Source organism: Mobula hypostoma, chromosome 23, assembly GCF_963921235.1.
Source record: "Mobula hypostoma chromosome 23, sMobHyp1.1, whole genome shotgun sequence".
Taxonomy (NCBI): domain Eukaryota; kingdom Metazoa; phylum Chordata; class Chondrichthyes; order Myliobatiformes; family Myliobatidae; genus Mobula; species Mobula hypostoma.
This window is the reverse complement of record NC_086119.1, coordinates 29451052-29467517: the sequence shown is the minus strand read 5'-3', so window position 1 is coordinate 29467517 and position 16466 is coordinate 29451052. Positions and strand designations below refer to the sequence as shown.

The 16466-nt window shown below is 39.3% G+C and overlaps 1 protein-coding gene across 5 annotated transcripts in view; it reads right to left on the bottom strand.

The window, feature by feature from the left end:
- The window catches only part of LOC134336701 (BTB/POZ domain-containing protein KCTD7-like), a 117375-nt gene that overhangs the window by 27003 nt on the left and 73906 nt on the right, over nucleotides 1-16466 (bottom strand). For 2 of the 5 annotated variants that reach the window (XM_063031082.1, XM_063031084.1), the window contains one exon: nucleotides 12170-14733. The exons of 1 other annotated variant lie outside the window; for it this stretch is intronic. In XM_063031082.1, coding sequence (XP_062887152.1) covers nucleotides 14727-14733 — 7 coding nt within the window. In that variant the 3' untranslated portion in view covers nucleotides 12170-14726. Of the gene's footprint in view, nucleotides 1-12169; nucleotides 14734-16466 lie in introns of those variants that run through there. 2 more of the 5 variants (XM_063031083.1, XM_063031086.1) reach the window with 1 other exon arrangement.

Below are 16466 nucleotides of genomic sequence, written 5' to 3'. Positions count from 1 at the left end.
AGAGAGGAGGTACAGTTTATAAGGCTATTTTATGATAGGAACCATTTGGTCAATGTGACTCAGTGTGCAAATATGGTGGAAGGTGTGGCCAGGTTGGAAACTTGCGAGGAAAGCATCACCATCAGGTTTCCCAAAAGACCGGGACCACGCATCACACAGAGGGTGGTGTGATTGTGGAACAAGCTGCCAGTGGAAGTGGTAGATGCAATTGCTATACTTCTGAGAAGTTTGGACAGGGAAAGATGTTAGAGAGAGGTCTGGAGAGATATGGTCCGGGTGCAAGTTGATGGGACTTGGCAGTGGATCAGGTTGCCAAGGACTAGATGGACCAAAGACCCTGCTTCTGTGTTGTAATACTCTAGACTTACTTTTTGAACCTCAAGGGACATTATTTGTGAGCAGTCATTTTGAAGAACTAAGTCTAGGACAATTCTTGCACTAGACAATATGAATAGCAGCCAGAAGCTTGCGTAAAGGTTTCCAAGTTTATTAAGTATAATATTCTGCATTAAACAATGTATGATTGTAGATAAGTAGCCCACAGCTCTTGTTCTCAGGAACTTCTTGGGCACAGATGACACTTTCTTTAGTCCATTCTTTGCTTTCCTAATTTCCCATGTAGCCCTCAATCCTGAGTGCATTTTTATCCACTTGTGTAATTTTAACTCTCATTCCTCAACCCAAGGCCACCCACTGTCCATTTATCATCTTTAACAGAGCCCAGTTCTTGTTATTGGTTCCAGTGGTCAAAAAGACCAGTGTCAGTTGACGAGCCTAGGTGAACACTTCACTGTAGTTTGGCCATTATTCAAAGGTTCAAGATACAAAACACATTTATTATCAAAGAATGTATAAATTACACACCTTGAAATTTGTCTGCTTATAGGTAGCCACAAAGCAAGAAACTTGAATAACCTATTTTTTAAAAAAGACCAAAAAAACACCATGTAGAGAAGGAGAGAGAAAATGAAAACACAAAGCAAGCCAACAGCATCCCAAACCAGACTGAGTCCCAGATCCATTCCCAGAGCAGCCAGAGTAGGCCCCAGCCTCAGTCCCCAGCTCATCACAACGAGGCCCCCAGTGCACCAAGAAACGTACAGCAGCTGGATCAGTACACAGCCTTGGCATCGCGGAAAAAGGAATAAGCCTCTTCAGGAGAGCGAGCAAAATCAGCCTGGCGCTCACTGTCACTTGACACTCGGGCTTCCACTCTATCGGTGCCAGCATTAAAATTGTCCAAGCACCAGGCTGTGTCACATTCCAGATAAAGGCACTCCAATATGCTTGGGCTGCTCAGCCTGAGGCCATTCTCAATCTCACCAAATCAGCTTGGCAAATGGAGGGATCCAAACTCGCACCCGGGTTAAGGCGGACGAGCATCGGAACTCTTCCTTCAAATCACTCACTCCATCTCTGTCTGCTTCCCCAGCTCGAACACATTGCGTCTCGCAACGCCCCAGCAAGGCTCATCACCCAAACCAGCCTGCCTCCTCACTGTCTGTGGCGATAGTTCACCAAAATTTGCTTCACAAAAGATGGTATAAGTAATGTTTTTAGTCGAATCTCTTGCCTTTTGATTTACCAGAAAGCAGTCACTCATCTTCAGTAGCACCATCTTGATCGGAAACCCATCATCTTTCTCACATTGATCATGCAAACCTTCCAACCCTGTCATCTACAGGCTTTGAATCTTGTGAGCAGACTCTCTTGACCCTGCTAGCTTAATGACCACATCATATTGGTCTGACTTATCTTAGTTCACCACCTTCTTAAATAATAAATAGATAATGTGGCAACAACAGTATCTCTATCAAATGATCATCAACACTAATGGAAACAGCAGGATGTGTATCCTTCTCAGACTAGCTACACAATTACTTAACCCTTAACTTACTTAAGCCCTGACATGATTATAACTTTATAAAATTTGTAATTAAAAAATGAGAAAAAAGTACTCACCACAGTGGAGGTGCAGAGCAATTACAGTTGACCCACTGGCAGAGTGCATAGTAGGCTGTGCTGATTGGGAAGGAAGTTACTGGTGAGATTAGGTCAAGCAGTATACTGGATGAGAAGATCATAAAGAGAGTAGGATGAGCCATTTTGGAGTTATTGTCCCTAGTGAGGCAGTGACTAACTTGATAGGCCAAGGAGCATGATGGACAGAAGATGGAGGCTAACTTAAGGGGGAGTAAAGCCTCAGAAAGTAGCAGGAAGTGGACTGAACAGCTAGAAAAAAGTTGAGAGACCATTTCCCAAGAAGGGTGAACAGATGGGCAGGAAAGGAAAAGAGAAATAAAAGTAAAACTTGAAATGGTGGGTTTGATTCAATGGATCCATGAAAACCAGATGCAAATAGATGCAAATTATGAATTATTTAGGAACTATTTGTATATTTATATTCTGGAGTTGAATGGGGAGTAAAGAAAATTTGAAGGAGCCCATTGTTAAACGTGGAGGACTTGTGGCGCAATGTTATCAAAATGCAAACCTCCAGTGCGTGAAGTTCAAAAACATAAACAAATAAAACTCATATGTAATATGTAATATACATTAGATACACATGCAGAGCTTTAGCAGATCTCAGATGTATAATCTTTATCTTAATAAACTCATCAAAAAGGCTGGATCTGTCCTTGGCTACAACCCGTACTCTTTCGAGTTAATGGTGGAAAGGAGGTCACGAAACAAACGGTTATCCATTATGGACAATCAGGCACATCCTCTCCAAGACCTACTGAATAAGCAGTGGAGCACCCTTTCAAACAGATTCACTCAGCTCCACTGTCACAAGGATTGTTACAGAAAATCTTTCCTACCAAATGCAATAAGCATATACAACAGTTCATCTCTGTGTGTCAAGAGAACACTCACCATAGTACAATAGTCTCCGTTCTATTATTCCATACATTATTATTGCACATTGGTAAATCATTATTGTGTATATTATTATTCTGTACTTTATTATTAACTAATATTATGATTATATTCATTATTATTGCTGTGTGTTATTAAATGTTGCTGCTATAAAGAAATAATTTTCTACTCAGGATCAATACTTATTATTACTATTATTATCTAAATATATAGGCTTATCTTTCATGTGTATGATGATCAACCTTGCTTATTATTACAAGATGATCAATTCCCAATTCATTTTGACTTTTTCAATTTAAGTGGTTTTAAAGAGCAATTATTACTGTAACATATATTGTGAGCTGAGAGTGTGCAATCTATCTGTTTCACAATGATTCAGTTATTTTGCGATTAAAACTTACTTTCTGTTAAAAATCTCCAACACATGCAGATATTCCATTGCATACATGGGTTTTGTTAGACCATTGATTTAGGCTCTTAAGTCATCCCAAATGACTCGTAAGCAACAAATATCAGTGAGGTGCAACAATATTTTTAATGTTATGGTATTTAAATATTATTAAGCATCAGTGTATTAAAGCCCTGAGTAGAACAAAATGTGAAGAACATGCTAAGTTTTATAGAGCAGTGTTTTCATTTTAATCTGACATTGGAATGATTATACATAAGTGGCTTTTAAAAAGGCAGAGACAAAGTTGCCAAAACATTTCTTGCCAGGATCGTGAAACAAGGCTCATTGCTGTATTGAAATCTTCTGTTCTGCTGCCAGCTGGGACTTCAGCATCGTGAAAGTGTACTAATGTAAAGTCAGAGTTATTCTCATACAGCGGCAGAAAGGAAGCTTGATCCTGCAAGACCAGATTTTGGGTCTTCAAACCATAATCAGTAGTTACCTTTCTAAGTCATCCAATACATGTTTACGTGCCAATACATTTCAATTTTCTTTCTTTTCAAATCTTTTTATTATTATTATCCAAAATTAACAAGAGTACATCGAAGTAGGCAACACTTACAATGTCTCAAGAAAAAAAAATTGTTTTAAAGATTGAAAAAATTTTGGTGACTAAAAAATGAGAAAAAAACCCCCTACTAGGCAAGGAAAAGTAAGAGAAAAAAACCCATTAGATGTTCAACCCCGGAGCCATGCGTCATACAAAAAGCTTCTAAAGATAAACATCAAACTGCCAGCAAGAAAAAAAAAGTTCCAAAAATTTAAAATTATATCGTGGAGGAAATCTTTAAAAAAACAATTTTATTATTGTCTCAGTCCCTGAATATCACAGCGCTAGTGATTGGATTTCAATTCCAACCACTGTCTGTTGGGAGTTTGTATGTTCTCCTTGTGACCATGTAGGTTTCCAGCAGGTGCTCCAGTTTCCTCCCACATTCCCAAAAAGACAAACAGGCAGGAAGTTGTGGGCATGTTATAATGGCGTCAGAAGCATAGTGATACTTGCAGGCCATCCCCAGCGCATCCTCAAACTGTGTTGGTCGTTGACTCAAATGATGCATTTCACTGTACGTGACAAATGAGCTAATCTTAATCTTATCTTAATTTGTTTTGCTTCATCATAAGTGACCAAAATGTATTAAATTATCTGTTAATCCAATCTGGCATTACCTGGTGACGGTGTGCTCTGTGATCTCTCTCTCTGCTTGCCTTTTGTAGAAACGTGTGAGCATTTTCTTTGAGAGAAAATGATTTGGGCATGATCTATTGATGTTTCCATCTGCTTCAATGACGGTCACAACTTCTACATTCTCAGCTGAGTTAACAAATAGTCCTGTTGACACTGGTATCTGTACATCTGAAATGCATTGCATCTAACATTTTTTTGACTCATTCCCCGTGGAAATGAGAAACGCAGTAACAACAGCAATAGCAATACATTGCAATTATATTTCATCTTTAATAGGGTGTGAATCAACAAAATCTGACACTAGATATTGGCACAGTTGACCAAGAACTTGATCAAAGAGATAGATTTTAAGAAGTTTTTTTAAAGGAGGAAAGTGAATTAACAGACTAAAGAGAATCAGTAGGGAGTTCCTGTGATTAAGGCTGGGACAGCTGAAGGCACAACTTCCAAAAGTACCACACTGAATCAGGAATGGTCAAGAGGCCTGCACTACAGGAAGGCAGATATTTTATCAGTTTCTCTGCATAAGACAAGTTACAGAGATAGGGAGTGTTATGTTTTGTAACTTCAAAACATTAAACTAATTCAAAGGAAGATACAGTGTCCAAAAAATAAAATGTGAGTCTAACTTTGAGTTTACTTTAAATTAAGTGCGCACATATCATGTGGTACCGTGGTGACGTATGCAATTAAAGTATTTTTACATATAATCCATAATTTTTTAAATGAACGAGAATGCTTAATCAACCAATATATCAATATCTATATATATATATATACGTGTATATAATATATATACACACACACACACATATATATATACATATATATATAAACACACAAGATTACTCAAATATTACTGAAATATTAAATACACAACACTCTTCCCTGCTTAGCTATAAACTCCACCTCAATAGAAAATGCTTCTCAACTATACACACAGTATATTAAATAATGCAACAACTATATTCCAACATCCACAGCATAGTAAATTTTAATTTGTCCCATTCAGGCTGAAAGATTTCATCGCTGTGGAGGCTTTCTTGTTCTTGTGGGATAACATCTTTCCTGACAAGGGGGATCACTTTGCTTGGCAGGTGAGACTTCTGACTGTGGAATAATCTCAGGTTCTGGGGCCTCTGTGTTGGTTGTAGGAGTTGACTCTGATACTGTAGGAAGTAGTTCTGTCAGTTCTGGGCACCTTTCTTCTTTTCTTTCTCTGGGATCTTTTTCGATCCCTTTCTTTTTCTTTCTCACGTTCCGTCTCTCTTTCACACCTTTCTCATTCTCATTCACATTCTTCCTCCCCTTCTCTTCCTTCCTTTTTCTTCTAATTTGTGCACTCTGATGTTGGAAAGGTCCATTTGATTCACTGGAGTCTCCTCTTATTAATCTTTCTATTGTTCCCTTTACGATCTGATATCTCTTCTTGGTTTCCACATTCAGAACATCATCTGACAGATCCTCTGTTTTCAAATCTCCATTGACTCCTTTTCTCTTCTCCTTCCATTCACACAGCTGGGCTTTGGTCTTTGAATGTTACTCTTACAAGCAGCTTTTTGTCACCCGCTTGAAGTTCATGCAATAACCGTAGTGCACACAAAGTAGATTCTGGCTCTTTATACTCACAAAAGCAGGCTGCTTGCAATTTCTGAAACTCCTTCATGTCAAGTCAAATTTATTAGTATTTAACGTATATAACCATATAACGTATATAGAAACAAGACAACGTTTCTTCGAATCAAGGTGTAAAACGCCGTGGTACACATAACACACATAATGCACAATAACTTACGAAGGGAAGGATAGCCTTGAACTCTCTCCCAGCTTAAAACCAAGCCACATTGCACAAGTAACTTCCTGATTAACATATCAGCAGCTTGCTCAGATATGCTACCTACAAAACTATGATAGTTTGACCACTGCTTTCATTACTTTCATGTAACCTCTGAGCAGCATGGTCCTTCCTTGGTCCAATATACTTTCCAACCAGAGGCACAGAGATTGACACCAACACCTGCTTGCCCTCTCTTGGGGAACAGTTCATGATGTACAGTATGGAGACAGTTGATGCATCATCCAGTACCTTAATTTGCTTTCATATGGCTTCATTGCAGGGGATGTGGCATGAAAATGGTGGATGGACCTCCAATCAAGTTGTAATTGTCTCAGCCAATCATGCCCCACAATGTTGGCCCTTCTGCTTTCACCGCATACAAGCTCAATGTGCCTTGTTGGTTGTTGTACTTTACTGTTAAAGATGTCATTCCTACAGGAGTTATCTCTTCTCCAGTATAAGTTCTTAGTTAGATATCTGCAGGCTTCAGTTAGTATGTTTGAAATGCTTCTCAAACTCATTTAGTGGAATGGCTGAAACAGCTGAACCAGTGTTTAATTCCATTTTAATCAATTTACCATTCACTTCTGGTACAAGCCATATTGTTTGTATATTGTTAATTTTCATACTTTAAATCTTAAGGCTACACAGTCCTGTGTCACTTTCATCATTATCAGATTTTCCACCAACAGCATGGAGATTCATGCTCTTTTTGTAACTGCAACTTTTTAGCTTTTTCTCTTCCCTGTGCAGTCCATTTATATTTGTCTGCCCGACATGCCCTCTGTATGCGTCCCAGTTTGTTGCATTTTCTGCAAGTTGTGCGTTTAAATCTGCATTGATCTGGTGTATGTGAGCCCCTGCCACAGTGGTAACACAATTTGTTCGGCCAGGCTGGTTTCTGTTCAGATGTTGCAATTTTGTTCATGCTTACTTTCATTCCTGACTGCAACTCAGTTGCATCTGTCTACAGTTTCCATTGATACAGTGATTTCCACTGCTCTTTAAAATATAAGTTGTGCTTCAGATAGGAGCCGTTTTTGAGTGCTTTCTTTTAAGATTCCACAAACTAAACAATCTGTTCGTGTATCATTAAACCCATTACAATACTGACAAGGCTTAATTTCTTCAATTCAGCCACGTACACTGAAATGGACTCCCCTTCTTTTTGATTCCTTTTATGAAACTTAAAACGTTCTGCAATCAACAATGGCTTTGGTTCTAAATGTTCCTGCATTACTTTTACAACATCAGCAAAGCTCATTTCTGCAGGTCTAGTTCAAGCAGTTAAACTTCAAAGCAAACTATATGCCTTTAAACCCAATGCACTTTGCAAAATGGCATTCACTTCTCATTGGCTATTTCACTTGTTTCAAAATACTGCTCTAAGTTCAGTGTACATGAGCCAATTACCCAAAGTATAATCAAACATCAATTTTTTCTGACACAGCCAGCCATTTCTGCACTTTTTTTATGATTGCCATCACCCAGTACTCACTCTTCTGTTTGCAGCCTTTTATTGTTTTAACTCAATCGTGTCTTCTCTTCCGAAGAACACGTGCTCCTCTGTTTCACCGTTCCTCGCTGCATTTAACAGGTTGGTAGTCGTCTTGGGTTTGTTTTAAAAATACCTCATCGCCAATGTTATGTTTTGTGACTTTAAAACATTAAATTTATTCAAAGGAAGACATAGGAGCCCAAAATATGGGCCTTAAGTGAAGAACGCACATATCACATGGTAGTGTGATGATTAGATTAGATTAGATTATAAGGACACTCAGTCCTCATTTATTGTCATTTAGAAATGCATGCATTAAAAAATGATACACTGTTCCTCCAGAATGATATCACAAGAAAACACAAGACAAACCAAGACTAAAACTGACAAAACCACATAATTATAATTACAACAGTGCATAGCAATACCATAATTTGATAAAGAGCAGACCATGGGCACAGTAAAAAAAAAGTCTCAAAGTCCTGATAGCCTCATCATCTCATGCAGGCGGCAGAAGGGAGGAACTCTCCCTGCCATGAACCTCCAAGTGCCGCCTACTTGCCGATGCAGCACCATTGGAAACACCCGACCGCAGCGGACTCTGAGTCCGTCCGAAAACTTCGAGCCTCCAACCAGCCCCTCCGAGTGCCATCCTCTGCCGAGCGCTTCGACCCTTCCCCGGCCACCAAGCAACAAGCAAAGCCGAGGACTCGGGGGCTTCTCCTCCAGAGATTCTGGACCACACAGTAGCAGCAGCAGCGAAGCAGGCATTTTAGAAGTTTCACCAGATGTTCCTCCGTGCTCTGACGTCCGTCTCCATCAAATCAGGATTGTGCACAGCACCCTACTTGACAGATAACAGACATCACCACCGGAGTGGCTGCTGCGAGCTGCGTCGCACCACCATCTTCTCCTCCCGCCTCCCAAGATGTATACAATTTATGCATTTACACATATAACCTGTAAATAATTATTCAAACAAAAAAGAATGTTTAATCAAACTATATACAAGATTACTAGAATATTATTGAAATATTAAATACCCAAAAGGCAGCATTGAGGCTATTAAGGGTTTAAAAATAATGGAGATTTAAAATTGAGTTACTGCTTAACCAAGAGCCAGTGGAGGTTAATGACTTTATGGGTGATAGGTTAGCAGGATGTTGTGAGATAGGACATTGATAGATTTTGAATAATCTCATTTATTTAAGGTAAAGGGGGAAGGGGTTCAAACAGGTATTTCTTAGAATAGTCAAGTCTACAGGTAATAAAGGCGTGAGATAATGGTTTCAGAAACTTTTGTCAAAGAGTTCAAAACAGGCTATCATTTTGATGATGTGGATCTGTAGTCCAAAGCTTAGTTAAGGGTCATAAATCACACCAAGGTTAAGAAGAATATCATTCATTTTCACAGAGAAGCATTGAAAGCCCACCTCAGAAGGATGGAAAATAAAGAGTTTGGCTTCTGTTCTACACAGCTGAAACTCAGTGCAGAGGCCTTGCAGGTGGATAGTGTGGTTAATTTTGTCAAGTTAAGAATAAGGCGTGCTGTGAGCTGAACAGTCAGATTACATATCATTAGTGTCTTTCAGCAGAGTTGTTCTTATTCGTACAACAGGAGCAGAAACCGACATACAGGCATTACATTCTAGGAATATGTTATGTCAAAGTAACACCATTGGGAGATGTGTTTTACTATGAGAGATGGTAACATATTCAAGGGGAGTAAATTGTACTGTATAAGATATTAAAGATGAAGGTGATTTTAAAATAGGGCAAGAAGTATAAAGATGGAGGTCAAGAGCAATTTTGGAGTGGGATATGGAGAAGTCTAGGATCTGAACACATAGGCTTTAATATCAATTAACAAGGGAGCTGGAAGGGTAATTGTACAGACCAACATTGCTACAAGGATCATCTGCATTAGCTCCTGTTCTTACCTTACTGTTAGGCAGAAACATTGGTGAAAACATGGCTTTCTTGACATTCTGTTTTATGGTTATCTCACTCTGAATCATCTGGAATGTTTCCAAAGATCAGAAAACAGGTAAGAGCTAAGGTTCTTGACTGGGTAAATTCTTGTCCACAGCACCATGGAACAGAGGTAGCCCAACTATTTGTGGTGCAAATCAACTAGGACCTCTTGACATGGTGTGGCCAAGTCACACTGCAGGTAGTGCTGCTATCCAACAGCTTCAGGAGCCAATTTTCAATTCTGCCTCTGGTGCTGTCTGTTTACATGTTGTCCCTAAGACTACATATGTTTCCTCAAACATCCCAGAGACATGTTGGTTGGTAGTGGATTGGCTACTGTAAACTGCTCCAGGATAAGTGGGTGATAGGAGAATTGAGGGAGGGAGCTATGCAGTTGGTTAATAGACATGGGTGAAAGAATAGGTCATTGCAAAATTAGTGGGGAAATGGAATGGTTCTGAGAAATGACAAGTTCGCTGGGACAAATGAACTCCTTCCATGTGGTAAAGGAATATGAGAAAGAAGACAAAGCTTCCACTTTCCTGAGTTACACACACAAAATGTTGGAGGAACTTAGCAGGTCAGGCAGCATCTATGAAAATGAATAAATAGTCGACATTTTGGGCCAAGACCCTTCATCAGGACGAGAAAGGAAGGGGAAGACACCAAAATAAAATGGTGAAGGGAGTGAGAGAAGGATAAGCTAGAAGGTGATAGGTGAAGCCAGTTGGGTGTGGACCATGAGAGAAGGGGAAGGAAGGTCACTGGGGGAGGTGATAGGTAATTGAGAAGAGGTAAGAAGCTGGAATGGGGAATAGAAGAGGGAAAAGGGAGGGGAAAAGAAACAAAGAAAAAAATTACTGGAATAAAAGCTCAATGTTGGAGGCTATCTATTTGGAAAATGAGTGCTGCTTCTTTACCCTGAGAGTGGCCTCATTGTGGCAGAAGAGGAGGTCTTGGACTGACATGTTGGAATGGGAATGGGGATGGGGAATGGAGTTAAAATGACTGGCCACTGAGAAATTCTCCCTTTTGCAGATGGAGTGAAGATGCTCGACAAAACGGTCCCCCAATTTACATCGGGTGTCACCAATGCAGAGAAGACAGTATCGGGAGCTGGATGTTTGAAACTCAAGATTACTGTTTATGAGCTAGTGCACTACAGATCTTAACTGAAAAGATCCACAAATTAATTCAGCAGTGATATCCCCTCAGTGCCAGTTAAAACTTTTCCCGGGGCAGTACATTACAAAGCATAATTCACCAAATATAGTGTGACTTTACACAGGCCACCTCGGATTAAGAATGTTCGATTTATGGACATATGAAAAAGCTCTAGTAATATTATTGAATTCGAAAGTTCAATGTATGTTTGTTCCTATAAGTGACAAAACTGGTTTCCTCTCTGGCTCCATTTTTAATAATTGCTCTTTCTTATCAGTCTTCTGCGCTTCTGATGTCATTGTGACACTGGATGCATGATTGCCATACTGACTGATTTTTGCACATTTTCTGACTTCTAGAGAAAACTGATTTACGGACATTTGTAAAAATGGAATCTGTTCCTTACTCAGGGATCCAACTATTTGGGTTCGACCTCTGATTCATCACTAGTGTTTCTAACATTGTTTCCATTCACCTGATCCTCATTTCCCATTCAATTCATCAGGTGCCTGATTACTGAGCTCCCTTTAATACACTAGGACCCTGCTTCCTTTTGGACCGACTTGGTGTACAGTGACAGTAATTGATACCCCAGAAAAGCTGCCAATTTAGTACTAAAATCCTGATTGTGCCAGAATTTTGTAGCTTTACTGCAACTTGCTCACAAAGAGATTTATTGTGTTGCTGTCACTTTTGAATGCTGATAAATTCAAATCAGATAATAAGCTGGGTGGCCCTTGTTACTTGACACCAGCAAGTCAGAATAACTTCCCTTGAATCTTGATGATGTCAGCAGTACAGCTTACACTCAGTATGTTGTAATGCATGCTGAAGTATGAAAGGTCAATGAAAAGACAAATTAAAAAATAGACACAAGATGATGGGTACTGATTGTAAGTTTGGGGAATGTTTGCTCATCTTCATAATTCATAATTTCCCTAAAATCAGAATCTTTCTATAAATAATCAAAGGTTATAACTGTGCTGAATGCCTTCTGTTCTGTACAAACTATTGCTGCTAAGCTCTGTAATTTCATAGTCACTGTGAAACAAGAGGGCCTGGCCACTAGTCCACCAACATGCTGCCTGCACAAACTATTTTGGACTGTATGCTTGAACTTCATGATTTGTAAGACTTTTGAGCAACAAAGTTGCATGGTAGTCTATATTTGGAAAAATGATAAACTTCTCTCAGAAGTACAATTCCGCGTACGATTTCTTGGAATCAATACGGTAAGATTACATTGAAATGTTTTCGAGCTTATAAGAAAATACTGCATAATTAAGTGGGGTATACATATACATATGGCAACTGTTCAGATTTTATTCTCAATCACTCTTACAACTGGAAGGAGATACATCAACTCGATCATATATTTTAATACACATTGTACATTGAAATATCAAAAAGAGAGTCCTTCAAGTGTTGCAAATATTATTCTAAAAGAACAAATACAACTTGGAGAGTTGCTGGTTGATGTGTTTATGGTTGTTGCTATGATGCCATAAGCGGTTAGCACTTTCTACAACTGTTTCAAGTTGCAAAAGATTGTAGGCAATTATTGGCAAAAGCTGAAGAAAATTTTGCTGACTGCAAGGCTTCTGCAAAGAAAAAAAAAATCATTTGTTCCCAGCTGTTGATGAATCAGTAGATATGCACCAGCACCACTGTGGATGTGAGTAGAGTGCATGTGATGAGGCAGGAATAGCTGTTGAAGTGAAGGAGAGAGAAAGGGGAAGGGTCTAATTTGAACCTCAGCAAAGAACACTATGCTTTGCTTCAATAAAAATATACAAAAATGAAATTTGGAAAGTACTGCAGTGTCAAATTCAAAGAGTAATTGGTTTTTGAAACCTTGCTTCTTCCTGCACATTCACTACTACTTGAGGGAAGCTACTGGTATCCTTATTTGAAGACAGCTATGCTTCATTCTCTTTCGAGAACTGGAGAAGTATCTGCTTTTCTAGGGTCACAGGCTTTTTCAATTGCACCTCATTGCATATAACTGAAAGAGGCTCCATTCCAATGTCCAGCTAGTATGAAGTCAGTGAATTATGCAAGTCATTAAATAATACCTGAAGAGCCAAGATAATGCCTTAATTTCCCAGCAGTGTACAGTGTTACATTTAAGGAACATTGACAAACCAGATGGTATCTACTGGACAACAAAGCTTAACTGCTGACACCATGGCTCTTGACTCCCACATAGACCACTGCATGATGAAACGATGCTCTCAACTTGCTCTGCCATTATCAAGGATGTATGCAGGTCACAGAACTGAGCCAGTTAATCTCAGCTATCCCTCTCTGTTCTTTCTCCCAAACTTCACACTACCTGCATCAAATTTTATTTGTCACTTTTCTATACATTCTGCCGGCCAATCACTGCCCCTCTGCCATCTATGAAATCCCTTAGTGTTTAAGACTCAGCCAAGCTTTGCACCATCCACAAAATTGGAAACTACTCCCTTGTACACTCATGCCCAAGTCATTTGTTTATACATAAAAATGTGGTCCCAGCGTGCTTTCTGCTTTTATTTATGTGGCTACCAATTCATTAATTCCATTGATTTCAGTTCTGGTATGTTGGGTTTTTGAAAGGGAAAGAAATGACACATCACGAGTCTCCCCTGCCAAGGCAGTCTGTGTTTTGAACTCAATCTTCCTGTGATCTCAGTATGATTCCGGTAACTGCAATTCCCATTCCACACATTAGCTTTAAGGAATGGAAGTCAGCTTCATCAGAAGCTAACCATTTACTTCTATGCTGGCTCCCAGCAGGCCAATGCCATCAGTCTGATTCCTGCTTCCTTACTTGTCTGTGGTCTTGCAAATTACACTCATATGCCCCATCACCCTCCCTTTGTGTTTCTGTGCCATGCCTCTACACTGCAGGGTCATTTGTAGTAGCCACTTAAGTCACAGCGCATTGTTGGGGTTATGGGAGCAAGGCAGAGAACCCAGCAAAAGCACACATACTCATAGCAAGAATGTGCAAACACTGTACAGACATTAGCCATGGTCAGAATTGAACCCTGCTATGTTGCACCACCCATAGTATATTGAACAAAGTAGTCATGACTGATTGGATGTTGAATTAAGTAGGCCATGAGAAACTGGCCTGCAGCCCCCAAAGCAATCAGCAAACCCTGTAAAACCATACAAGTAAATCAAGTATTATATTAGCTCATGTTCCAATACTATTACACATTCTACATGGAGGCATATAGACAAAATTGCTATAATTTTATCACATGAACACAATTACTGTTACAAAGCAGTTAGGAAAAAAGTATTCATTTTTAATTCAAACCCCCTTTGGCAGATTAGTTACAAATTCTGTCATTAAAATATAACCAACAAAAAAAATCTTTTATCCACGGTGACCTTTCTGTTATGAATAAGCTTCAAGGGCACATGAACACACATTCAACTGTCATTTGTTGATACTTTTATAATTAAGGCAATAACTCAGTATTGCTGTTGTCAAGAATTATTACATGCACTCTTCAGTAGCATACATTTGTCCTTAAGCATTAGGAAATAGGTTTAACCCATAAGAAGTGGGGAAAATATACAAAAAATAATAACTTTATTTCACATTACTGTGATGACATTGGTATGTTACAACATGTTTTTAAACAAAAATACTGATCCATATCCAAGGATGAGAACCTTCTTCTTTTCTGAGAAGCAGGAAGGAAGGAACCTTGTTCATCGTTTAGTTATTGCCTCATCTGCTAGAAAAACAAAACAGAAAACATTGTTTTGGAAGTTCCTGTACAAAATGAAAAACCGTAAGCTAACCAACATCACATGGGGTGACATGGTAGCATACAAGGGGTGATTGATAAGTTCGTGGCCTAAGGTAGGAGGAATCAAGTTTAGAAAACCTAGCACATGTATTTTTCAATATAGTCCCCTCCTACATTTACACACTTAGTCCAGTGGTCATGGAGCATACGGATCCCTTCTTTGTAGAAGTCGGCGTCTTGGGCCTCGAGACAGTGGTCCACACCAGGGGTGATTGATAAGTTCATGGCCTACGGTCGGAGGCGATGAGTTATACAGCTCTCATTACATGCACAATAAATGTGCTAGGTTTTCTAAAATTGACTTCTTCTACCGTAGGCCAGGAACTTATCAATCACCCTTCGTAGCACTTAAGGTAGCACTTTACGGCACCAGCGATCTGGGTACAATTCTCCCCGTGACAACATGAATTTCCTTCAGGCGCTCCAAATTTCTCCCTCATTCCAAAGACATACAGGTTAGTAAATTGTGGGCATGTTACGCTGGCATTGGAAGCAAGGCTACACTTGCCAGTTGCCCTCAGCGCATCCTCGCACAACATTAATTGTAGACACAAACAATACATTTCAATGTAAGTTTTGATATACAAGTAACAAATAAAGCTAATCTTTATCATTAGTTACTGAACACACTGATGTGACACTGAGCCACAATCACAAGAAGATGAGACAAATTCAACTGTTGTACAATGAAAATTGATATTCCAATATATTAAGAGAAACCAAATGTCAGTAGATTTCAGAATAGTAAACTGTACAATAGGAAGACCTCTGAAGTTGAATTGATTTGTCATGGATATGAACTTTGATTACATCTTAGCTTCCCAGTTATGAATAAAGTCAATAACTGACAATTAATCAGACCTTAATATTTATGGTTATTATAGACAGGTAACTATTTCATGGATTCTTAGAGGCTTGCAGCACAAAAAAAGGTCCTTTGACTTGTCTCATCCATGTCAGCTCATTTTTTCTGCATTCACCCCATATCCTTGCATTCCTTTCCGATCAATATACCAATGCAAAATGTTTTTAAATGCTATTATATCAGTCTGTGTCAACTCCTCTGGAAGCTTGTTTGATATGTCCACCGCACTGTGTTTAAAAAGAAACTTGCCACTCAGATTTCCTTAACCATCTCCCTCTCACATTAAACCCACGTCAACTTTTAGAAAAATGATCTACCCTACCTATGCCCTTCAATGTTATATACCTCTATAAGGTCATTCTTCAGCCTCCTGTGCTCTAGTGAGAAAAGTCTCAGGTTCATGTAACAAAAGTGCTCCATTCCAGGCAAAATCCTGGCTAACGGGGTGCATAAGAGATTGCAAATGCCAAAATCTGTAGCAACACAAAATGCTGGAGAATATTGGTGAGACCAGTCACAAACAGGGTGACCACTTCTCTGAGCACTTGTGCTCTATTTGCATTGGCAGCCATGGCGGTCTGGAGCTTCCAGTTGCCAGCAATTTTAATTCTGCTCACATTCCTACATCAAGATGTCTGTCCTCATGCCTTTTGTGTCTGGGTAAGGCTAAATACCACAGGAACAATACCTCACATTCCATCAGGGTCATCTACTTCCCAATGGCATAGACATTGAATTATCCAACTTCCAGTAAAATGCTCTCCCCCGTCCCTCTTCTCTCCCCTCCTGATCT